Genomic DNA, 22,815 nt, shown 5'->3' with positions numbered 1-22,815 from the left:
ACTGCCGGGATCACGCCTCGTGCGTGCAGCACACCGCTCCATCTGTCTGTGGAGTTAGTGCACGAGACCTTCACGCAATCAATCAAAACAAATCTAATCAGCAAAACTTTTTTTCCCCCTACCAAGCAAGAACAGAGAGTACAGATGTGTGTGCAAATCAGTGGTTAAAAGAGAAAAAGAAAGGGAAAAAAGTACAAATATATACAGTTTATTAGAATTTTAAAAAAATATCATCCAGATAAAGGATACAAATACATGGGATGTTATCAGCAAGTCCATTTATAAACATTTTAAAAATCTCATTCATTAAATTTCCATCATCACAACAAATCAGGAAAATATTCCATCAATCCAGCTTCTGTATTGATTTTCTCCTGTGCAGGGTTGCATTGCCCTGGAGCCATCTGTTTACTATGAGCAGGGCAGGATACACACAGACAGGTCATCAGGTCATCGCTGGGCAAACACAACCGCACACACTCACATTTACACCCAGTGGCAATTTAGGGTCACCAATGAGGTTATCACACAGAAACCCACACAGAAAGGAAGATCATGCAAAGCTTTACACAGAAAAGGCCAGCTGCGTGGTGTTTGAGCCCTTCTGAGAGCACTGACCACTGCACCGCTGTGTCGCCCAGGTAAATAAATCCTCCATTACCAAAGTCTGAACGTTGCCTTTTATGATAACAGCTTGAAGCTTTAGTTTTCCATTGTGGAAAAAAAAAAAAGAAACTGAAAACCAGCCTTTTATCAAGCTGTTAAATAACTGAATGGGTTAAATCAGGTCACGCCCAAACTCTACAAATAAGCTCCACGTGGCCTTCGCTCAGTGTGTCAGCTGGATCGACTTCAGGACTTAAAGCTTTTATAGAAGATGAATGAATGGATGGAAGCACTCCTGTTTGGTCTTTTTGTATTTCACAAACAATTTTAAAATCAGCCGAGGTACAATATATATTCACAAAATACACAAATACTGTGAACAAGATGTCTTATAATGAGCCCTGGTTGAACAGCCTTGATGTGACACACACCGTCCATCATCACACTCATTGGGAGCACATGATGCTCCATTATCTCAGTGTTGACTGTTGTAATTTACTCCATCTGTCAGTGTTGTGGTCAGTGTGTGTCCTGGTTTTATCTCATCTGTTATTATGTCCCAACTTGCTGTCTTTATACAGCCACTGAAGCTTTCTTCTGTTGGATTTTAAGCATTATGAAAAAAAGAAAAAGAAAAACAGGCGATAAAGTAGAGTAGACTGTAGATTGCCCCCTCGCGGTACTCAGAGGAAAGGCCTCTGATTGGTTCAGCCATTGCTAGGAGACCACAAACTAAAGCTGCGTTCAGAGGACTTGTCGGAACTTAGGAGTGTGTTAGATCACTACATTTAACATTAATCTTTTATTGTTTATCGTTCCAATTGGGCGCGTTTCTTTTTCTATAATCAATAGTAAATGCAGATGGCGGCAGAGGCACAACAAGGATCAGAGAAACGTGGTAAGTGACTGACACTTCCATCTGAAGGAGTTTTCTCAACTAATACACCACAAATATATTCGTCCTGCAGCGCATGTTGAATTGATTTAATTGTGAAAGAAATATTGATAACAAAATCCAGTTTAAGTCCCTTTTTAAAGTGCCCACTATATCTTACCCACTTATATTCAAGCGTCTCAGTCGCTTCCTGGTTAAATTGAATTACTCTAAATATTTGACTGTGTTCAAAAATATATTTTCAGTTTAAGCACTTTAAGTTACATTTTAAGGTCTGAAAAGTGTCATATTGATAATTTGGCTTTGCTTCAGATAATGTAATCTGTATTCAGTTGTAAGCTGATGATTGTATCATATTAAGAGGTGTTATAAATAAACCTGTTGTTAAACCAAAACCTCTAGTTGAAAGATTTATCTTTAAAATTCCATCCAAATAGAAATTTATGGGGGGATAAAAGCAGTCTATGCATTCTGGTTTCATCACAAATTCTATGTGTAAAAATGCATTCAAGAATTGCATGTACTGAAGTGTCATCTCATTTTAAGCTCCAGCGGAGGACGCTGATGGGATAACTCAGCCACCAGACCTCCGTCAAATTACCGTTCTAAGGAAGGCTGAATGGCAGAAGATTCAGGATAAGCTGAACCAGGTGAACAGAGAGGAGGAGCGTATGAGAGAGGCGGCTGAGCGGAGGAAGGCCCTGCACCTCCAGTCGCAGGAGGTGGTCAAGCTCTGGTCCAGTACCATCACTGTACGTTTCCTTTACACATCTGTCTGCCGCAGTGATCTGAATGCTCAAACACGCAAAAGGTGAAAAGTTAATGAACCGTCTGTGAACACTGATCACAGAGTCAGACGCAGAAGAAGCTGGAGGCAAAGAAGATCCGAGAGCAGATTGAGGAGGAGAAAAGGAAGCAGATCGACATCGAAGAGGCAAAATACCAGGAACAAAAGAGGAGAGAGGCCATCGAAAAAGCTAAAACTCAGCTTTATTACCAAACCAACCGGGTCAAAGGATTACATGTTAGTACCGTTTAGGTATTCTTAACTTGGACATGAGACTTCTGAGATGATGGACTCATTTCTTTCCCTGTAGAGCGCTCTCCTGCTGACAGAGGTGCTGAAGGAGAGGGAGGCGCAACTTGAGCTCAAGAAACGAATCAAGAGTGCCACAAAAGACACGAACAAAATGTTCCTGGATGTGGTGAAGACCAAAGAGGAAGAGGCTTCCAGGAAAGAGCAGGAGAAAGCCGAGCAGAGAAGGCATGACAGCGAGGCCGTCGCAGAAGAACTGAAACATCGGTAAGAATCATTAAACTCTTCATTTATACTGTCAGCTTTTTGCAATTTGGTTCTTAAAAAGTGATTACAGTCACTGTGTCAAACTGCACGGCTCCTTTTCGTCAGAATAAGAGAAAATGAAGCTGCTAAAGAGCGAGAGAAGCTGGAGAGCAAGAAGGAAGGGGAGGAAATCCAGCGTTTACAAGAGCTCTACCAGTGGGAACACAGAATGGAGTCGGAGAAACAAGAAACCGAGAAGAGGAACCTCATGCGCGCTCACCTGGTGGGGTCATGGGTCATAAATACACCTCTACCTCCAGAATCAGGAATCAGGAGGTTTAATGGTCTGCACTGTCTATTTCCAGGAGCACATCGCCAACAGAGACCTCATGAGAGCCTTGGAGGCCCAGAAACAGGAAGCCGAGGAGGAAAAAAGGAAAGTTTTTCTCTCCACCAAACAGAAAATGATGAAGCTGCGCAAAGAAAAAGAAAAAGAGCTGCTTCAGTGAGACTCAGCTAAATGACAGTTGCAAACTATGTCTGGGATTTGTCTTCTGGAGGTGTTTTTTTTTGGATTTAGTACATGATTTTTCTTCTTCTTCAGAGAGGCTCAGACGCGCAGAGAGAGGATCCTGAACAGTCTGGTCGTCACACAGCAGCAGCAAACCAGCAGCGAGGAGGAGAGGATCGCTCGGGCCGTGGCGGAGCAGGACAGGAAGGAGGCTCTGCTGCGGCTGAAGGAGGAGGAAAAGAGGGCCGCCATGCTGAAATCCATCGCTCAACAGAGAGAACTCCTGGTAACACAAGAGTTTGGTTTTTAATACGAGTGTTGTGAAAATCAACTTGATTTATTGGTTATTTAAAAAAAAAAAAAATCTGTCTCCCTAGCAACAAGAAAAGGAGCAGAGGGACAAACTGGACAAGCAGAAGAAGCAAGACGAACTGCAGGCCAGGAAAGAGATGCTCAGGATATCTTCAGAGAAACAAGAACTGCAGGCAAAGAAACTCCGAGCGATTAAAAAATCATTACAAGATTTCAACGCCTCACAGATGGTAATGTTGAAATCTACTGGAATATCATTAAATAGATAATTTAAAAAAAGTGGGCATTTCCTTCAGAAAGTGACTTGTTTGATTTGAATCGGGTCAACTGCAGGTTGAAAAGAGTGTGCGGCGAGAGCAGCTGAGACTGGAGGAGCAGGAACTCGAAGTGAGGAACGCCGAGCTGGCCGCCATGGAGGACAGGCAGTTCCAGCAGTATTCGCACGGCGTGATCAGCGTGGCGGCCGAGGCTCAGAGGAACGTCTTCCCGCTCTGCAAGGCTGCGAGGGAAGGGTTCGGAGGGGGGCCCGGTCCCGTCAGAGCGGTCAGGAAAAGCTATCTGGTTCAGGACGGCAGCGGCGCTCAGATGCCCAACTACGTCTCCGGGACGACAGAGGACATCAGGAAGCTTCACGAGCCGGCAGACATCCAGGACGCCAAGAAGAGACTGGGATTCACGTGGTGATCAAGATCAGGAGGGTTTTCACAGTACTTTCAGTGTGTTTGTGTTTTGATGATTAAGTAATTTACACAATAAAACTGGTGAAAATCAAAACACGTCTTTTATTTCCTTGAAGGCCTCAGCAGAGGTCTGAGGACTCAAAACAGGATTCATACACTTCTTACTGTGTTAACCAAGATAACCATGACGGAGTTCGAATAAAAAAAAAAAAAAAAAAAAAAGCTAAACAAGATTACAGTAAAGCATTTCAGATGTCAAAACAGAACGTCGACAGACTGCCGAAGAAGGAAACATATGCATGCATTTTGACGATTACTCTCTGGATTGGCCATAAAAATAACTCAGGAGAAAACAACAGTCTTCTTATAAAAACAAAACAAAACAGAATGAAGGCAACGGTTCAACCAAAACAATCGCCAAGGAAAGGAACAGAACAAAATCACGAACTGACAGTAAGTGTTATGTGAAGGAATCATTCTGGACTAACTGTCATGAATCCAGCAGCAGCTTCAGCACGTCGTCCACAGATCAGCTAATCGAAGAGTCTGAGCAGATCAATCGATGAGAGGATCTATCTATCGCTGCTTTCATGCAGCATCGGATCAAACAGGTCCCGGCAGGTTCAGTCGCTGTCGGAGCTGGAGCTGGAGCTGGACCGATTCTTCCTGCTGTCGTTCTTATCCCTGCCTTTCGCGCTGTTTGATCTGGATCTGGCCCGGTTCCGCCGGTCTTTTGACCTTGAGGCGCTCCTGGCTCTCCGTTTGTGGCTCTTCCTCTTGTCTCTGTCGCTGTCGGAGGAAGAGGAGGAGGAGGAGCTGCTGCTGCTGCTGCGCCTCCGGTCCTTGTCTCTCCGGTGGGACGAGCGCTCCCTGCTGTGCCGCCTCCTGCTGCTCCTGCTCCGGGAGCGCCGGCCCCGGTGGCCGTCTCTGGTCTTGCTCCGGTCTGGACTCCTGGACCGGCGCTCTTTGTCCCTGGACGTCCCTCTCCTCTTGCTCTCTCGGCTCCTGTCTTGACTCCGGCGGTCTCGGCCTCGCTCTCTGTCTTTGTCTCGTTTCTCGTCCTTATCTTTCGACCCTTTGTCCTTGCTTCGGCTTCTCGATCTGCGAGCATCTTTTGTAGTTCTCTCCTTGCTTTTGGATTTCGTCCTGGCGCTTTCACCATTCCTTCCTTTCGCGTCGTCTTTAAGTTTCTTGTCAGACTCATGACCCTTACTTTTATCCTTCTGATCACTCTCTGACTCTTTTTCCTTCTTTTCCTTCCGTGAATGTTTGTCTTTGCTCTTCGACCGGCCTCTTTTCTCATCACTTTTATGCTTATGACCCTTCTCTCTGCTTTTGGACCTCCTGCTCTTCTCGCGACTCTTACTGCGACTGTGAGACTTCTCCCGCTTCTTTGCCTTGTGTTTGCTATGCTTCTCATCCTTTTCGTTGGCGTCTTCCTTGCTCTTGGACCTGTGGGAACGTTTCTTGTCCTTTTTGCCCTCAGCCGAGTGCTCGCGGGTCGAGTTGGAGATCTTTCTCTCTCGTTTAGGAGCCTTATCTGCTTCATCTTTACCTTCGTTCATTTCACTTCTGTTGGGGAAAAAAAAACCAAACAAAAAGGTGATTAGGATCAAGCTGAACTAAATGTGTAACTATTATTCAATTTTTTACTGTACCGTGAATTTCACATGAAACTGTTGAAGAATGAATTGCTAACTGCGGCTCACAAGAGAGGAAAATAATAACATTCAAGGTTTTCGGTTTCTCAGATCAAGGATTTATCATTGATGCCATGTGGCACTTTAGTTATCGTTACACTGGTTTATCATTTAGATATAGGCAATGACTTGGATTAAAGAAAGTATTTGTCTGTACAAGCAGAGGCCTAAAACAAAGGTCACCTGAACTTAACACTGATGAGAAAGTAGAAATTACTTCACATTGAGAATACTACAAAACGCTGAACCGGTTTTCTCACCTGTCACCCTTGATCCAGCGCTCCCCTGTGACTGCTCTCATCCTCTGACGCTGCATCTCCAGACGCCAGTGAGGAGGCGTTTCGCTGCGACGGAATCGATCTCTGGACCTCGAACGAGAGCGCGACGGCGTTCGATATCTCTGGATGGGAAAACATCAGTGCAAATTTCATTCATTCATTCATCGACCGAAACTGGCTGAGCTCTTTGCATGCTTGCGGGACACGTACCCGAGGACCTCTGCCCTTGATCTTCCTGCCTGACCGAGTCATCACCAGTCTTCTGTGATATGTGGAATTAAAACCTACGCCAGAACTGCAAAGAGAAAAACAGGTTTACATGATATTGAGCAGGTGAAATCATTATGATGGGACGTTTTTCATATCTACTGTCACACAAACCTGTCCCTCGTCCTGTCGTCTTTATTTCTGGGATTATTGTCGCCCTCCTCCGTGGGCCTCTGGACGGCCTGCGGGCTTCTCCTCATGAGGAACCGGTTCTCGGGGATGGGCGGGATTTCCTCAGGGCGGACTGTGGATGTGACCACCTCTTCTTGTTCTTTCTCTCCGGCACTTTCAGGTTCTGGCCTGTGAAAACATGCAGTTCAGTCCTAAAGTACTGGTCTCTTGATTGAAAACCCTTCTGTGAAGATAAGCTGATTACTTTTTCTTCTCTTTTTTCTTCTGTTTCTTTTTAAGCTTTTTCGCCTTCTTTTTCCGCTTCTTTGACTCTTTTTCCGACTCGGACGAGGACTCGGAGGAGCTGTCGGAGTCACTCGAGCTGCTGCTTGAGCTGGACGAGACTCCCTCTCTCTTCTTCTTTTGTTCTTTCTTTGCTGTACACATGCAACAAGCTTATTCAGAATTAAGCAGAATTTTGAAATTCGTCCTGAAAGTAATGACGTTGAGGTGGCGCCATCTGACCTTTGGATTTCGGGATGAGCTCTCCGCAGTTCAGAACTTTCACCTCAGCGTACGGCCTGCTGTTGTGGTCGGTCTTCTGGTTCTCCATGGTTTGAACGACCTCCTGGCCGGCGATCACGTGACCGAACACCACGTGGACGCTGACAGGGCAGAGGCAGGATTTAGATGTCAATATGCAGTGCATGCTTAGTTAAATATATACACTTTTGAAATTTTAAATCCAGCAGCTCTTACCCATCCAGATGTGGCGAGGGTTTTGTAGTTCTGACATCACAAACCGTGCAAAAACAGAAAATGTAATTAACTCAAAGTCTTGAAAAAAGTCTAATGCTGCTTATAAAACTGAACAAACTGCTCTCACATAAAGAACTGAGACCCGTTGGTGTCTTTGCCCCTGTTGGCCATCGACAGCAGATACTCCTTGTTGTGTTTAACAGCGAAGCTCTCATCTGAAGGAAAGGAATAAGTTTGTACGGCCATCCTGAAGCTGGGTCATTTTGGATGACAACAGGCAGCAAATTCTTTACCTTCGAAAAAGCCTCCATAGATGGATTCGCCTCCTCTTCCGTTACCTGTGACATTGAGGAAAACGTTGGGGCTTGTCTGACGGGGCAGTTTGATGGGTCACACTTTGCCGACTCACCTTCACTGAAGTCTCCTCCCTGAATCATGAAATCTTTCACAATCCGATGAAAAAGGCATCCTTTGTAGTGCAGAGGTTTCTGGGTTCCTTTGCCGATGCCTTTCTCACCTGCATGAAAAAACACGACGAGTTCACACAACATTACGTCACAGACTGCGACTGCTGTCGGCTGAAGAAACATCACTCACCTGTGCAGAGGCATCGGAAGTTTTCACACGTTTTGGGACACATATCCGCAAACAACTCCACCACGACTCTGCCGACTGTGGGGAAACACCAGCGTCACACAGATTCACTTCAGTTTGTACTAAACTCACACAGTTCATGAACACAGGCTGACAATGTGCTGCATTTAAAGCTTTGGAAGACACTGTCAATTTCTGACTTTTTTCGTAAAACAGCTGATTAATTTAGTGAGAAAATGACAAATCAATCATAAGTGAATAGAAATATCTGCAGTTCCACCTAAGACAGAATAAAAACATACACTTAGTTTGGTAGCATAAACACATTCAAACCCTGACATGGTTTATCATGAAGAAGTCAGGATGCTAAATGTTATTACCAAGGACATTGCTGATGCCAATGTCCAGGAAGCAGCGTGGACGTGGAGCCTTGATCCCCATAATGTCTTTAAAACACCTGAAGATGACAAACGAGACACGTGAGTGCGCAACAACAGAATGAGAAAAAGATGGCTCTTATTCACTAAGGAATAAAAATAACTGTTTTTGCGATATGCAGTATTGATCCTGACAATGACATATAGTAAAAAAATTAATATTTCATATATTAATTACACTATCAAATGAGCCCCTGAGCAAGACCTTTGACCCTCACCAGCTACCTGTTGTGGCTACCTACTAAATCTTAGAAAGAAGATGGATTAGTACATGAAATAAAGGAACTTCCTTGAAGGGATTGATAATACATGTTAATTTGCACAAAACCTTGGATCACATCAGACCAGGCTGTTTACATGTATATTATATACAATTTAGCTCCTATCGGAGCTTAACATGGACTGAAGTCAGGGTTTGAGGCCGATAACTGCTAATGCAAACAAAAGGCAGAATAGACCCTGGGCAGTCAATCGGTTCATTTCATAAAATCACTATATTACAGCAATCGCCATAAATAAACTACAGGGTTTGCAGGTCACAGTATGATGATGGAACATTTTAAGAATGGAGTGAGATATCAAGTGAAATAACTCTGAAACGACTTTCTTTCAGGTTGGAAAAAAAAATCTGAATCTAATAATTTGGATTTTCATTGAAATTATTATATTAGTCATTTTCTGGCACATTTCCCATGAGACCATGCTCCTCATAAAATACCAATGAAATGACAGGGGCCTTAATCCAAGAGTACACGTATCCATGAACTTATTACTGTTGGAGTTCCATTACAGTTGCTTTACTCCTCTTCTTATCTTAGCTCATTGGTGAACTGAGTGGCATGGTGATAAATATAATGGAGTCATCTGACTATTACTGTTTATATTTAGGTAATGAAAGCCCTGTATTTGAACCAAATCTTCTACGTTTCATCTGGAAGCTGGCCGCTGTAGGAACCCATGTAAAGCTGATTGTTTTAATTTTTAAATAGGGAAAATTAGCTTAATATCGACACGACTGCCGCAAATAATGCAGCTTTTAACTCGAGGCTGTGCAGCGTGCTAGCTAACCTTAGCTAGCTAGCATCGCCTTTAAAGACTCCACCGACCTGTTGATCCATGAGAAGATACAGGTTGTGTGATTGACTGCATCGGGTGTTCCGATTCACCATTCTCAATCGCTGTGTTTTTAATCACGATTATTTCACGCAGACAGAAGCTTCCAGCGAGCTCCTATTTACCGACAGGCCCACCGTTAGCATTAGCATGTTCAGCTAGCCACAGTCAGAGAGAGAGAGAGCTTTCACCCTCCAGAAAGAGAGCCGCTTTCAACACAGCGACATGCTCACGTGTCCCTAAGATGGATATAAAGGGAAAACACATCACCTGCCGAAGCAAAGTTAACAGTCCATGCAGCGATCAGCTCTCCTAAACCAGAAAAGCGAAGTTTCATTCAGCGGAGCGCTGAGTGTTTTCTGAAGATGGCGCGGCGGGGACGTCAACGTGCGCAGGGCAGCTGTGCCCTCAGACTGACCTGCAAGGCTGATCCTTAACCCTCTCTCAGGAAACTGCCTGTCTGGTAACTTTATCAAAATTAAATCCACATAAAAGTGGTGCAAATGAATCTGGACATTTTCTAAATACTATAAAATTCCAAAAATTGCAGAACATTCTTGCAGTGATGAAATATGTATTCCAACAACACAGAGAAGTGAATTGTTCAAAGACATGCTGAGAAAAGTATTCAATTATAGCGCGCTTTGTTGCCAGAAATGCATATAATATTGATCAGTTCAATGCTTGTCAACACATTTTTCCAAAATATAACTGAACCTGCTCATTCTGTTAGGGACATAAGGTCGGCAAACCCTGTCCTGACCTTTGACTCGTGCTCCTTCACCCCATGACAAACCCATTTCTTCCTTTCATCACAGTCCTTCACAAGGAAGCTTTTGGCTTCATCTGTATATCTATCTATTTATCTTAACCTGTCCAAAACATTGATGTGGTGCCTGAAAGACAAAACTCAGGATTAAAATTAACCCTCCCACATTATGTCACTGGCTACGGAAGTAAACCGTGGTAGCATGCCTGCTGGGTAATGTTGACTTTGAGACACTTCTTTCCTCTGTTTTCAATTCGTGTTGCTTCCATTGGGATTAAAAGTGTATATTATGTTAATATCTATGGTGCAGTGCAGGGGGCAGCGGCGGGAGGAGGCTGTGTGTCCGTATGTGTGTCTGTCCATGTGGACAACGTGTTATCAGGAGGAAGTCACCTCTCAGTCTGCATGTATGAATGGACAGGGGAGTTTATTTGCTTCTGTCTAGAGACAACATGTCAAACTCAGCTGGTTTGATTGCTTTGTAAATGCTTATTTAAGTCATTGTCAAATTGTTGTAGTTGTGTTTCTATAATGTGTTTTTATCCTCTCTCCATAAAGGTCTGTGAAGGAAGGGGAGGATGCTGTCACCATGACGACCCCAGTGTTGGTTTGACCTGAGTCCAGGTGTTTGGTTGGGATGCTTCGACTCAGAGGAGCGACGCTCTGCCTCCGCAGGCTCCTCACCGGAGGAGCCGTGGACAGACACCAGGTCCTGGAGCAGCTGCGAGGCTGCTCCGCCGAGGACCAAGTGTTCGATGTGGTGGGGAAGAACAAGGCCAAGCTCACAGTGGATCACGTGAGCTGCGCTGTGGGGATGCTGTGGCAGTTCCAGAAAGAGAAGCCTCAGCTGCTGAGGACTGTGGCGCTCACCAAGGCTCACCCAGAGTTCCTGACCCTCCGGGTCCTGGCTGAGAACAAAATTGCTCTTATGGACGATCTGGTGTTGGTCGACGTGCTTTACGCTTTCCTCAGGTGTGTAAATGCACACTGAATAAACTCTCTGACAATATTAAAAAAAAGGTAAAACTAAGACATTTTGTAATTGTTCCTCTCGTAGGCTGAATGTGGAGGAACACGACTCTCTCATTCAGCAGCTGGTTTCAGAAGCATGGCTACGCTTAGAAAGGTAGGATTACATTTTCTAATCAAGTACTGTGCAGCTTGATGTGATCGATCAAAGCAAACTATCGATTCATTTTAACCAACAGCCCTGAAGCATTAAATTCCCTTTGCGATTTTAGACTCTTGAAACTCTTATTACCACTTTATTGGACACCTGTTGTCTAAAATTTAAGTTGCTTTATATTCTGAATGTCTTTAAAAAATATGCATCAACCGATCTGCAGCACTACCTATGAGTTTTGAATACATGATGTGACATTTGAAAAGCCTGTCTTACAAAAAAAATTTGTTTATTTTGTTTTAAAGAGTATTTTAACGAAAAAGTCACAGTGTTTTTCATTGTACACCCGCTAACCAAATTTTGGCTTAAATACTATTTATTGCAGATTGCCAATGGCATCTCTGTCCAAGTTTGCTGTTTGTTTAAGTGATCAGCACCTGCAACACAGCCCGCTAATGGGCAAGATCACCAACATCATGGCTCAGAAGTTATCGTCTATTGATGACCCCAGGTTTGTCATGAGATCGATAAATGAAGCCTCTTTGTGGCTCGTGTGTTTAGTTTTCTGCATGATTGTTTTTGCAGGGTCTTGACTGCTCTGATGACCAGCGTGTCCTCCATGGTGTCTCCCCGGCTGCGAGACGCTCTCATCAGCAGAGCAGATCATCTCCTGCTCACCATGGGTCCCTCGAACTACAACAGCCCCCGCAGGATGCTGCAGTTTCTGCGCAGCATCAAGTACATTCACAGACCTCTGCTGGAGAAGTGCCACGCGATCCTCCTGCATAACATTCCCCGACTGGATGCTGAGAATATCAGCCTCATCCTGGGGCTGTATCAATCCCTGCAGTTCAATAACTGTGACTTCAGGCTGGCCGCCAAGCGGAGGCTGATTGAGCTCGTTGATTCCTGCACGGATCCTTATTCATTCACCAAACTGTTTGTGTCTCTGGCTCCCATGGCCAGTCCGGAGATCAGACAAGGGTTCGTATAATCGGTGGTGAATTTAGGCGTGTCTATAAATCCATTACTGTTCTTTAAGTCCTAATGGTTAACTGCTGTTTCAATCATTTCAGGTTGGAGAATACGGCCCTGCTGCTGGCGGATGAGCTCAACGCGCAGCAGGCAGTGGCCATAGCAGAGACTCTGGAGGAGATTCAGAGCAGGAATCTCAGCTTACTGAATAAGTGAGTGGCAGTGTGTCACATTAACAGAAATATGTTTTCAGAATATATAATTTACATGGAAAGTCAACCAAGCATGTCAGGTGGAGGCAGGAATAAAGACGCGCAGGAAAAGAAAAAGAGAGATCGTTGTAGAAAATATCACTGGTTGACTGGTTTTCAACTTTTCTGAAGAAATCACAAATGCTCCATGTAAAAACTACCACAATGCATTTTTCTGTGATAACCAGTGTATGAAGTGAAGCGTGGATTCTTTGTTGTTTTTTTTTTTTTTTTGGTAGTTGTTGAATTTTGTAGCTTTTGTAAACAAACTGCACTGTGCTTGCTAAATATGTGCTAAACAAGACATCTCTCCACTGTTTAGTTTATGTATCTGGTAATAGGTCATTGTATTCTTTTCAGAGTTGCTTCCGTGATCCAAAGAAACCTCTCTGTCTACAAGTCAATGGAAGTGTCCCGAATCGCTCAAGCCCTTCTGATGTCTCAGTATCAAAACCCCGAACTCTTCAACAAGCTCCGGGACATTTTGATCCAGTAAGTGTTTAAGAAAACGGTGCCTGTAGGTTCATTTCAGCATGACTGATGTGTGCTTCGTCCTGCAGGTTTCTGCAGAAGAGCTTCCTCCCGTATGAAGTGACCATGCTGACCCGCGTGCTGTCGCTGCTGCCCAGCCCGCGGCTCGACGACGGCGTGGTCTCGCGGATCGACGCCGTGGTGTCGCAGTGCAACCTGGGCGAGCTCAACACCATCGCCTTCGCCGTCGCCAAGTGGGTGCGCAACGACACCTCGTACCGCCACAGCACCCCCAGCAAGTACGTCCGCCTGCTGCAGACGCTGACCCGCTGCGGCCAGGAGAGGCTGCGCACGGCGGACCAGCTGGACCTGCTGGTGGACGACATCAAGTACATCTCGGGCGAGTGGTTCGAGGAGATGCTGCTGGAGGAGACGATGGTGGCGCTGCAGAGGATGGCACCCCAGCTGAACTGGACCAACGTGCCTGATCTGGCCTTCTTCCTGACCAGGATGAACTACCTGTGTCCTCCTCTGATGGACCATATTGCCAATGTGGCCATTGAACAAACTGACAAGGTGTTTGGAGAGACATCATACACCGTATCTAAAACACTGCAATCTTGACTGACTGTGTTTCTTATGTCTCATTTCTTAGATCCACTACTCAGAAACATATGCCACCCTGTTGCCCTTTTCTGTCCTGAACTATGACCCCGTCAGGGCAGACGAGCTGTACGACGCTTGTATAAAGTGCCTCACTCCTCATATCAGTGAGTAAATAGTCTTATAACAACCACCTTCTTCACTTTTCCATGTAAATGTACATCCACACGTTTTCTTTTAGGCTCCTTTGATCCACATCTGCTTGTCATGTTGGCGTACTCCTTGGCTGTGGCCGACCGTTTTCCGGAAGAACTCGCCAGAGAGATATTCAGCATCGACTTTCTAGGAAAACTGGATTCCCAACTAGAAAGTAAAATCTCAGTTTTAAGAGAGACACTAAAAATACCTGCAGTTCAAGATGATTGTTTTGCTATAGAGGTACAAGCGTTAACATTAAACGTATACCCGTAACTTCCTCATATATATATCTGTTTTGCAGCTCTGCCTGAGGCCCTCAACATGCGGACGCGACTGCGCCTCATGCAGCTCAACCGAGCCGTGTGTCTGGAGTGTCCCGAGTTCCAGGTCCCCTGGTTTCATGAGCGCTACTGCCAGCAGCTACAGAGGAGAGGTGAGAGGTGGATGCAGTTCTGATTTCTGGGTTTTGAAGGTTTGGATGAAAAAAAAATGACTGAAACAAGCATATTGGCTGTTAATTTTTTAAAAAAATAGGGAACGGCCAGGTCACTCCTGTGCAACAGCAAATCCACAAAATGCTGGGTGAAGTTCTTGGTGGGATCAATTGTGTTCAAGTAGCAGTCGTCACACCGTATTTTTACACCGTAGGTAAGTCATATGTTGGACTTCGATCAAAAAAAGCACTTTGTTTGGTAACTCTTTGGCTTCAGGATCATTTGAATAGAGAAATCCTCATCAGTCACTTCACCTTTTCAGACTTTGAGTGCAAACTGGACAGACACCTGCAGCCGCTCTCCTACAGCGAGTCCAACACGCTGCAGATGCTGGACAGAGGGAAGGCAGGCTGGGATGTGAGCTCACCCGAAGGCGTCAGGGATGAGCTGCCACCCGGCGCTCAGCGGTAATGTGGTTGAGCCATAAATTAAGTTTGGGAAGGCTATCGGATGAGTTCAAACAGTCGAAAAGCACAAACTTGAGATTATATATTCACACTGGTCTGGTTTCTAGGAGATACTGTGAATCCACATTCCCTTAAAGACTCAGATACAGAAGCATTTTGAACATAGTTTTCCCACTGAGTAGTAACACTTTGCTTTACTGTTTCTTCCCCCAGTGTTGCTGTAGATTTCCTTGATTCAAAATCCTTCTGCAAAAATTCTCACCACGTGAAAGGTGAAGTGCTGATGAGGAAGAGACACCTGGAGATTTTAGGATACCGTGTAGTTCAGGTGGGAGAGTATTGTACTGCTTGACAGTGAAGGTGGTTTTTGTGATTGATCGCATATTGATATTGATATTTTTTTCCAGATCCCTCATTTTGAGTGGAACTCAATGGAGCTGTCGACACATGATGCCTGGAAGGATTACCTGAAGAAGAAAATATTAGGATGAAAGACTGTAAAACATATCTGTTACATCCAGCACTCGAGAGACTTGGGTTCTGAAGAAAGGACTTAAGAAAAGGGACTGAACAGAGCTGGAAGAATGTGAATCGCTTTTTATCGATCTTCTGTCGTTGGCATAAATCTACCTCGACTATCTGAAGTGAGAGTGTATATTATGTACTTTTTAATAAATTATGTTTTGAAGTAAAATGTTCTTCTGCTCTATAAATATATTCAGTTTTGATGGGTTGCCCAGGTAATGTTGCTGTGAAGCTTGGTTTTATTTAATAAACCAAAACTTGTAGAGATTGTTAAGATTTTATTTTTTGCTGAGGAGTTTAATAATTATCTGTGCAGCACATTCTGCAACCCTGAACTGGATAAAAAGGTGATAGAAGATGGACGAATGGATGGTGTAGATCAGTGGTTTCTTACCTGGGTCTTTACACCGAAACCCTTTCAAACAGCCAGCGCAGACACAATAAATAGACACGAGTCTTAATTTATTATTACAAAACTGAGCATAGTGAGGTAAAATTCAAAAGCAGCCGTGACAGAACACGAGGGTGAACAACACGAGGGAAGTGTGAAACAATTAAACTAAAGCATTTACAAAGAGGTTAGAGGAGACCTTTAAAATGATAAACACGTAAAAAATGATCTTCTACCCATCGGCCCCGGCTGGGCTCTCGGAGTTACAATCTGGGCATTTTGCCGGCGTTCAGACTCATGGAGACACAGGAAGCTCCGGCTGCATAACGCATCTCCCTGATCATTCCCGTCCACTGTTTCTTGTCATCTTCGTACCTGAAAGGAACAAAATCAAGTAAAATATACATTGCACTATCACAATAAAAGCCTCTGTATGTGTACACGAAAGAGAATAATGGAAACGTACTGCCAGATGTCGATGACTTCGCTGGGCGCACACTCTTTGTTTTCGTCTTCCACCATGGCGAAGCCGCCGACGGCGTACAGCTGCCCCCCACAGCTCACCAGGTTGACTGAACTCCTCTCCTGAGGAAACTCTGTGAATGGCGACCACCTGGAACAAAGTGTGCACGATATCAACACTCATCATTCATCACTAAAGTTGTTCATTGGTTGAAAACATCTTGTTTGTTCAAAAACTGTCTCCACCTACTTGTTGGTTCCGAAGTCGTAGGCTTCGCACGCGGCTGTCAGGCCGTCCTCACTGACTCCCTCCGCAACAATGATCTTCCCTTTGTGGACCACGGCCCCGAACATTGATCTGGGGGTCTTCATGGACGCCACCTCCTTCCACTCTGACCTCTTGTGGTTGTAGGCGAACATCTTATTGGTTGATTTACTGAAACGGTTGACAGGGAGGGTGAAATCCTCATCCTCACTGAACATTAAAATCTGATTGTGTTGCATTCTTACTTCTCATCTGTCTTCCCTCCGATGCAGTACACCAGGCCGTTCTCAGAGACCACACAATGGCCGTGGAGTTTCAGTGGCAGCTTTTTTGTGTCCGTCCACTTCATTTTCCTGCATTAATTAATTTCATCTCAGTGACAAAAACCCTGGAACGAATCATCAAATTAATTCATTCATCACTTGAAGGAGCTCACTCTGTGTCGTAGCACATGACCGTGTCGTGAGACTCGTTGGTCTGTAAATCTTTTCCTGCCACGGCAAACAGAAGATTTTCAAACTCCCCCATTGCGAAGAGACACCTGGGGGAGGGCATCGGGGGCAGAGCCATCCATTCAGCGGACAGACTGTCCAGCTGAAACAACATTTAGAGTAGATCAACATTTCAAAACAAACTGGAGGGCTGAATCTTTAAGAAAAGAAACCTTTCTACCTGGTAGAAGTAACACTGCAGGGGCGCCTCCTTGTCCTCCTCGTCCATGAACAGTCCTCCCAGCACGTACAGGTTGTTTTTCCTGGACGTCAGACTCACGTGGTTTTTGGGGATTTGCTCACACATCGCGGCCAGAAAGCATTCGTTCTCCTGAGCGTCGTACGCCACGGCGGCGTTGTCAGTGATCATCAGAATCATGTCTTTGGCGTACATGCCGAGCCTGCGGGTGTCGTTCAGGTACCCAGGCAGCTTGGCTTCTTCTCCCTCGCCGTCGCCGCCCTTCTTCTTCTCCGGAAGCTTCCCCGCAAACGCATCTTTGATGACTTTGATTTTTTTGAGAAGCTCAGGATCAGCTTTAATAATTTCCTCTTTCTCCACTTTTTCCTTGAAGTACTTCTCTGGCATCAGGCGGAACCGGATGCAGTCGAAGGCCTCCTGCAGGGATTTCCCATGCTTGTCTTTGTCTTTTTTGACCCATTTCATGAGAGTCTCAAACACGACCTCTTCCTTCTCCACATTTAAAGCGTCTGCTCCGATGATGGCGAACAGTTCATGCGGGGCAAGCTTTAGGAAGTCCTCGTCATTGGCTACCGTCTCAAAGCGATCGGCGATGTAGTCTCGGGCTGCCATTGCCAACCTGGCGCAGTTCAACATCAGCCCCAGCCTGTAGATGGAGAGACAGTTCTTCCTGGAGACCATCTTCTGGAGATAATTCACACACACCGTGAACACGGAGGGGATCTGGAAGCGATTGGCGACGGTCAGAATATCCTGCACGTTCTTCTCGTTGATGTCGATCTCCGCCGAGTACATGTAGTTGACGATCACATCCATGACGTTGGGATCGAGGTTCTCCAGGACGACTTCCTTTCTTTCCACTTCTTTGCCCTCTTCTGAGAAGAACAGCTCCCGGAAATAAGGGCTACACGCCGCCATGATGAGCCGGTGGCAGGGGATGCTTCTGTCCCCCACCTTCAAGATGCAGTCAATCAGCTTATTCTCATTCAGGAGCTCCTTGAGTCCGTCCTGCAGCAGTGTGCTCTGAAACAGGCGGAGATCTTCCCTCAAGCCTTCGGGATTCATTGTTTTAAGGACAGGGAGGGAAGCGAAGCGGTGAATGAGAGGCTGCCCGAGCTGCTGGAGACAGAACTATAGGGAGCCAGGTCTGAGGCCGATTCAATATAACCGTGCCCCTCTAAATTTAGCCAGCGACCCCATCCGTGAAGAATTCAGGTTGGCCAAACTGAGGCCTCACACAGCTGTCATAGAGTAACTGTGGAGCCCTGTCACCCTAGTGATTAGTACCAACATTGTTATACAGCCACACAGTAATAACACACCAGCCTAACATTTGCAGCAGTCTCTTCTTCTAGGTGCAAGTAAAACACACTGATTGATGGAAAAACAGCTCACTACAAGCTTAAAGCCACAAAACACTGAAAACAATGGCAAGGCTCATTATTCCAGGATGCATCTATACAGTTGATACAGCTGGCATTTCAGGAACATTTACACTCAGTCACTGAGTCACAGTTGACTGTAATAGAATTGACCACCTCCCCTCAGTTCGTGATCCACCCTTTGTGTGTGAGACAGTCGCGGAGGTGGGTGGGTTGGGGGGGGGGGGGGGGGTTTCCTAACATGCAGACAGGGTCATTGAACAGCTGCTGCAGCAGGAGGTGACACTCTGTCCTCTTTCTTTAAAATACTCGTGGGCCTTATCCTGAGATCACTGTGTTCTTTCCACGTCCAGCACAGTCGGGGTTTGACTGAGACGCCAGAAAAACCTACTGACTCCATGCGATGATCCGTTACTGTAACGTTGAAGACAAGTACCCCAAGTCATGTATTTACATGTTTATTAGAATTAAACAAGAACAACAGTTTAATTCACTATAAAAGCTTTCATATACAATCAATGCCACACACCTCATTCAACATTTTATTACTTAAAACTTGACAGCTGTTGATCTGACAAATAAATAAATAAATAAATATTCTAGTTTACATGTACATATACACTATACATCTGGAATACATAGAGATTTCATTGTACTTCAACCCATGACTTCCCACAGGCCTTGAAGTGTGAAGCCGTCCTTTAGTTTTTCCACGGCGAGGCCGAGCTCATCAGAGAAAACCGGTTCGCGGTCTTGTTGCTTTGGAATGACAATAAATGAGTTATATTTTGAAGTATAGCATGCTGCACATCACAGTTTACAGATATTTTACATATCTCGTTTGCTAAACTTTACCTTATTTCCATCAGCAAAGTAGGCCTGTAAGCAAAGAGAGACAGAATGGTGTGTTTTAGCAGGACATTCTCACTGTCATGAGCACTACGCGACAGAAATGTGTGTTTGTGTCATTACAGCCATGGCATTAGCTAAAGGCTATTCTTAGAGTCTGAAAAATAAACCTCCGACTCCCTGAGGAGTAACGCATGTAAAGGTAGAAACACTCACAGTGAAGGCGTCGGTCTGCTCGTCCGGCTCAATTTCCACGTCATCGGGGAGCTGCTCCACGGTGAGCTCCTCCAACGGCTGGGGCTGAAAACGTTGTTGGGACAAACACAGCTATGACAACACCACCGGCGGCAAAATCCAGCTCCATTAAAATAATCGAAGGTGTTCATGGACATTCTCACAGCTGTCAATTCAAAAATAGGCATGTGCTGTATTTTCATAGCTTCATGTTGACTGACATGCCCTCTGACTCTGACCCTGTGACCCACCTTCTCCTCCATCTCATAATCCACTCCAAAGATCGGATTGGCCGAGTACACTTTGTGCAAGGAGTTGATTTCTTTGAGTGCGTCTTGAAGTTTATCCACCGGGTCTATTTTAAATCCGAGCACGTATCCTCCGCTCTAAATCAACAAAGACAGTGTTTATATGCGGATTGTTAGGACCGCAGCCAAGAGAAGGAACCGGCGGAAGAAAGTGATGCAGAGCTACCTGGCGGGAACTTTCGATCACCAGGGCCAAGCCAAACTTGGAGTCTCGTATTCTGATAGACCACTTTTAAAGAGAAACAACAGAATTAGATACATATTCCACAACATCTTAATCTAGATTTGACATAATCTTACAAAATCATGTTTCTAATGTCTGATTTCTGTGGAGGCTTTGCTGGAAAAATACCCTCAAAACAAGGAGGTAGAACACAACTGTATAAATCATGTTGTGATGAAAAACATGAAGCAAACAGATATCAAGAGGTGAACCTCATATAACAGTTTTAACAGCAGCAATCTACATCTCAAGTATCAGTTCTGCCAACTGGTTGATTGAATGATGTGTAGTGTTGCAGTCATACTCACAATCTGGAGGTAAGGAATGCTGACATTAAAACTCTCGTTCATATTGGCGTGCCACACAATCCGCACGTTAGTGATGAAGAAGGTTCCGAGGTTACCCTGAAAGAAACAGTCGAGGAAAGTAAATTGAGTCTAACATGCAGCAAATTCTCTCCATTGATGACATAACATTCAAGAGAATGGGCAAGCAGGCAGCTCTACACAAATACTCCCAATATCTTCGCACTCAGTGTATCTCTAGTAAATAATTATCTTTAAAACAGTCTAGATTGAAGGGCTTTAAAGCAGAACTGGAAGAAAAAACACATTTCAGCAGTGATGCGATTACCTGATCACTGGATAAATTCCACACTCCGTTGATTTTATCATACACTTGCTCCTGAGGCAGGAGTCTCAGCTGCTTATTTTGAATCAGAGCAGCACGCAATTTCAGGTCCCGGTACATTTTCGAAGTCTCATAAGCTCTGTAACAAAACAAATATCAACTTAGTAGCACGCGTATTTAAAGTACGATATACTGAAAGAACTGTCTGAAGCCTCCAGAGCTGACTTGCCTGTGCACAGCAATGACTGATGTGAAGAGCCTCGGACTTCCAGGAACCACGTTTGTAAAAATGAACTCAAATCTTGTGTTGTTGGACTTTGTCAAGATGTACAGGGCTTCAGTTTGACCTCTCAATTTCTAGAAAAGGGAGATGATTTTCAAAATGAGCAAATGCAATGTATGTAATGAGACGTAAAAACTATTGCTAAACAAATACTTCTGGAAAGAAAACTGACTGAAACAAAATGTCTAACAGGCATAGAGGTAAAACAAATATTCACTGACTGAGTTGGCCGCCCTTGTGGTGATGTTGATGATGGTGTTGTACCCCACAGCTAAAAAAAGAATAGAGATCCTTAATGTCAATGGCACAATCGGCACACAACAGTATCAAAAATGTTGTTTTTCATGTCTGATCATAGCTTAAGTCCTTTTCGGTGATCCCCAAAAGAAGTAAATGATTCAAGACATAAACAACAATATCTAAAAATATCAGTTACTAAAGAACACACAATACCGCATCTTTACAGGAGAGAGTAGAAAAACGCAGCTGCTGGAGACAGGTGTACTCACACAAATTGACTCTGGGCAGAGCCAAAGAATGCCAAATGATCCTCAAATTTGTCACCAGGAGTCGTCCTGCGAGGAAAGTCAACATTAATATCGGTAATCACCCAGATATTGATAATCCAGATAGTCTTGTAATAAAAGCACCTCTATCTCCGTTGTTTCCTTTCGTGTCCTCGATCGAGTCCAGACAATCGATCAGCACCTCTCCTGGACGTGTCTTCATCTGCCTGTAGTACAGCATATTTAGAGACAGCTATGCAGAAATGACGCATTTACCAAGTTTACACAGATATGCATTCATAACAAAACTACAAAATAAAAGGTAAGGTGAATATCGCAGCTTGGAATACATCACTGTAGCAACAGGCGAGTCTGTTATCTATCAGATGAGCTAATTAGCTTGGCTCAGCTAAATTAGCTCACCGTGTGTGAAACATTTTCAAATCAAGCATTAACTTACTGTGCAGTTATGTCGAATCTGACGTCTCTGTCTTCCCAGAGAGCATCTAAAACAGACGCCATGACCACAGACAGTAAACTACGCTGCTTCCTTTAGCTGACTGTATTTGTTAGAAAGAGTACGAGCTGGATGCTACATTAGCTAATCTGAGAGAGACTCTCCGGCGTCATCATCACCATGGCAACGGACGGCAAGCCGAAGGGACACATGTTTTACAGGCACTTCCTCTACAACTACAACAACTCTTTCCTACTAATAAGTTTTATTAATTATACGTCACGTCAGGTATAGAATATAGAGTCAGAATAACTTTGTAATAAAATCAATAAATATCTCACTATGAGCTATACAAGCTGAAATAATAGTCATATTCCTTTTAGTAGTTTATCTTTTTTTTCCCTGCATAAAATAAGATAAATTTTTACTCAGTGGCTCCTACAGCTAAAAGTTTTAAAGTCATGTGACTCCTGAATCAGTGATTTATAGAATTCTGATCTATTACAACATTAGAACTCCAAAAGTATAGAATACAAAGAGATGAATCCAGTAGACCTGTGCATCATAACAAATAAGAAAGCATTTTAAAAAATCTGAATTTTCAAGAGCATTTTTTAAAATTAGACCAAATTTGAACTTTTACTTGAACTTTCATAGATAATCTTTTGTAAACATTTGGTTATTTATACAGCTACATGCTTGATGGTTACAGTTTGTTGAATATCCAGTATTTAGGTCAGACATAAATGTGATCACAAAAGGTTTCAGTGGTAA

The 22,815-nt window shown here is 44.2% G+C and overlaps 5 protein-coding genes across 6 annotated transcripts; 2 read left to right on the top strand and 3 right to left on the bottom strand.

The window, feature by feature from the left end:
- The first annotated feature begins 1,467 nt into the window (after positions 1-1,467).
- cfap210 (cilia and flagella associated protein 210) lies at positions 1,468-4,290 on the top strand. Its single transcript, XM_030111224.1, has 9 exons — positions 1,468-1,504; positions 2,054-2,253; positions 2,352-2,525; positions 2,599-2,804; positions 2,910-3,066; positions 3,149-3,288; positions 3,388-3,580; positions 3,672-3,779; positions 3,940-4,290. The coding sequence occupies exons 1-9, from the start codon at positions 1,468-1,470 to the stop codon at positions 4,288-4,290; spliced, it is 1,566 nt and encodes a 521-aa protein (XP_029967084.1).
- Positions 4,291-4,368: 78 nt separating this feature from the next.
- ppig (peptidylprolyl isomerase G (cyclophilin G)) lies at positions 4,369-9,973 on the bottom strand. The gene is made up of 13 exons (XM_030111765.1): positions 9,816-9,973; positions 8,376-8,452; positions 7,999-8,073; positions 7,811-7,918; positions 7,695-7,739; positions 7,529-7,616; positions 7,402-7,431; positions 7,168-7,307; positions 6,908-7,079; positions 6,646-6,831; positions 6,475-6,559; positions 6,247-6,386; positions 4,369-5,858 (listed from the first exon to the last, which is right to left on the bottom strand). The coding sequence occupies exons 2-13, from the start codon at positions 8,434-8,436 to the stop codon at positions 4,910-4,912; spliced, it is 2,079 nt and encodes a 692-aa protein (XP_029967625.1). The 5' UTR covers positions 8,437-8,452; positions 9,816-9,973; the 3' UTR covers positions 4,369-4,909.
- Positions 9,974-10,506: 533 nt separating this feature from the next.
- fastkd1 (FAST kinase domains 1) lies at positions 10,507-15,519 on the top strand. Of its 2 annotated transcripts, XM_030111763.1 has the most exons (15): positions 10,507-10,527; positions 10,873-11,286; positions 11,372-11,440; positions 11,823-11,948; positions 12,023-12,421; positions 12,514-12,624; positions 13,024-13,155; positions 13,224-13,710; positions 13,790-13,904; positions 13,979-14,107; positions 14,237-14,368; positions 14,470-14,583; positions 14,692-14,836; positions 15,050-15,164; positions 15,244-15,519. In XM_030111763.1, the coding sequence occupies exons 2-15, from the start codon at positions 10,952-10,954 to the stop codon at positions 15,325-15,327; spliced, it is 2,493 nt and encodes an 830-aa protein (XP_029967623.1). In that variant the 5' UTR covers positions 10,507-10,527; positions 10,873-10,951; the 3' UTR covers positions 15,328-15,519. The 2 variants fall into 2 exon arrangements, with proteins under 2 accessions (XP_029967623.1, XP_029967624.1); XM_030111764.1 differs by lacking the exon at positions 10,507-10,527 and having other exon boundaries at positions 10,732-11,286.
- Positions 15,520-15,806: 287 nt separating this feature from the next.
- klhl41a (kelch-like family member 41a) lies at positions 15,807-18,284 on the bottom strand. Its single transcript, XM_030112000.1, has 6 exons — positions 17,152-18,284; positions 16,916-17,073; positions 16,725-16,832; positions 16,465-16,650; positions 16,219-16,365; positions 15,807-16,127 (listed from the first exon to the last, which is right to left on the bottom strand). The coding sequence occupies exons 1-6, from the start codon at positions 18,232-18,234 to the stop codon at positions 16,016-16,018; spliced, it is 1,794 nt and encodes a 597-aa protein (XP_029967860.1). The 5' UTR covers positions 18,235-18,284; the 3' UTR covers positions 15,807-16,015.
- Positions 18,285-18,993: 709 nt separating this feature from the next.
- On the bottom strand, positions 18,994-22,195 carry bbs5 (Bardet-Biedl syndrome 5). Its single transcript, XM_030111965.1, has 12 exons — positions 22,045-22,195; positions 21,729-21,811; positions 21,588-21,653; positions 21,300-21,349; positions 21,025-21,152; positions 20,799-20,934; positions 20,474-20,569; positions 20,109-20,171; positions 19,886-20,020; positions 19,617-19,700; positions 19,407-19,430; positions 18,994-19,310 (listed from the first exon to the last, which is right to left on the bottom strand). The coding sequence occupies exons 1-12, from the start codon at positions 22,104-22,106 to the stop codon at positions 19,209-19,211; spliced, it is 1,029 nt and encodes a 342-aa protein (XP_029967825.1). The 5' UTR covers positions 22,107-22,195; the 3' UTR covers positions 18,994-19,208.
- Positions 22,196-22,815: the final 620 nt, after the last annotated feature.

Source organism: Salarias fasciatus, chromosome 16, assembly GCF_902148845.1.
Source record: "Salarias fasciatus chromosome 16, fSalaFa1.1, whole genome shotgun sequence".
Classification (NCBI taxonomy): Eukaryota; Metazoa; Chordata; class Actinopteri; order Blenniiformes; family Blenniidae; genus Salarias; species Salarias fasciatus.
This window is presented reverse-complemented; position numbering and strand designations above follow the sequence as displayed.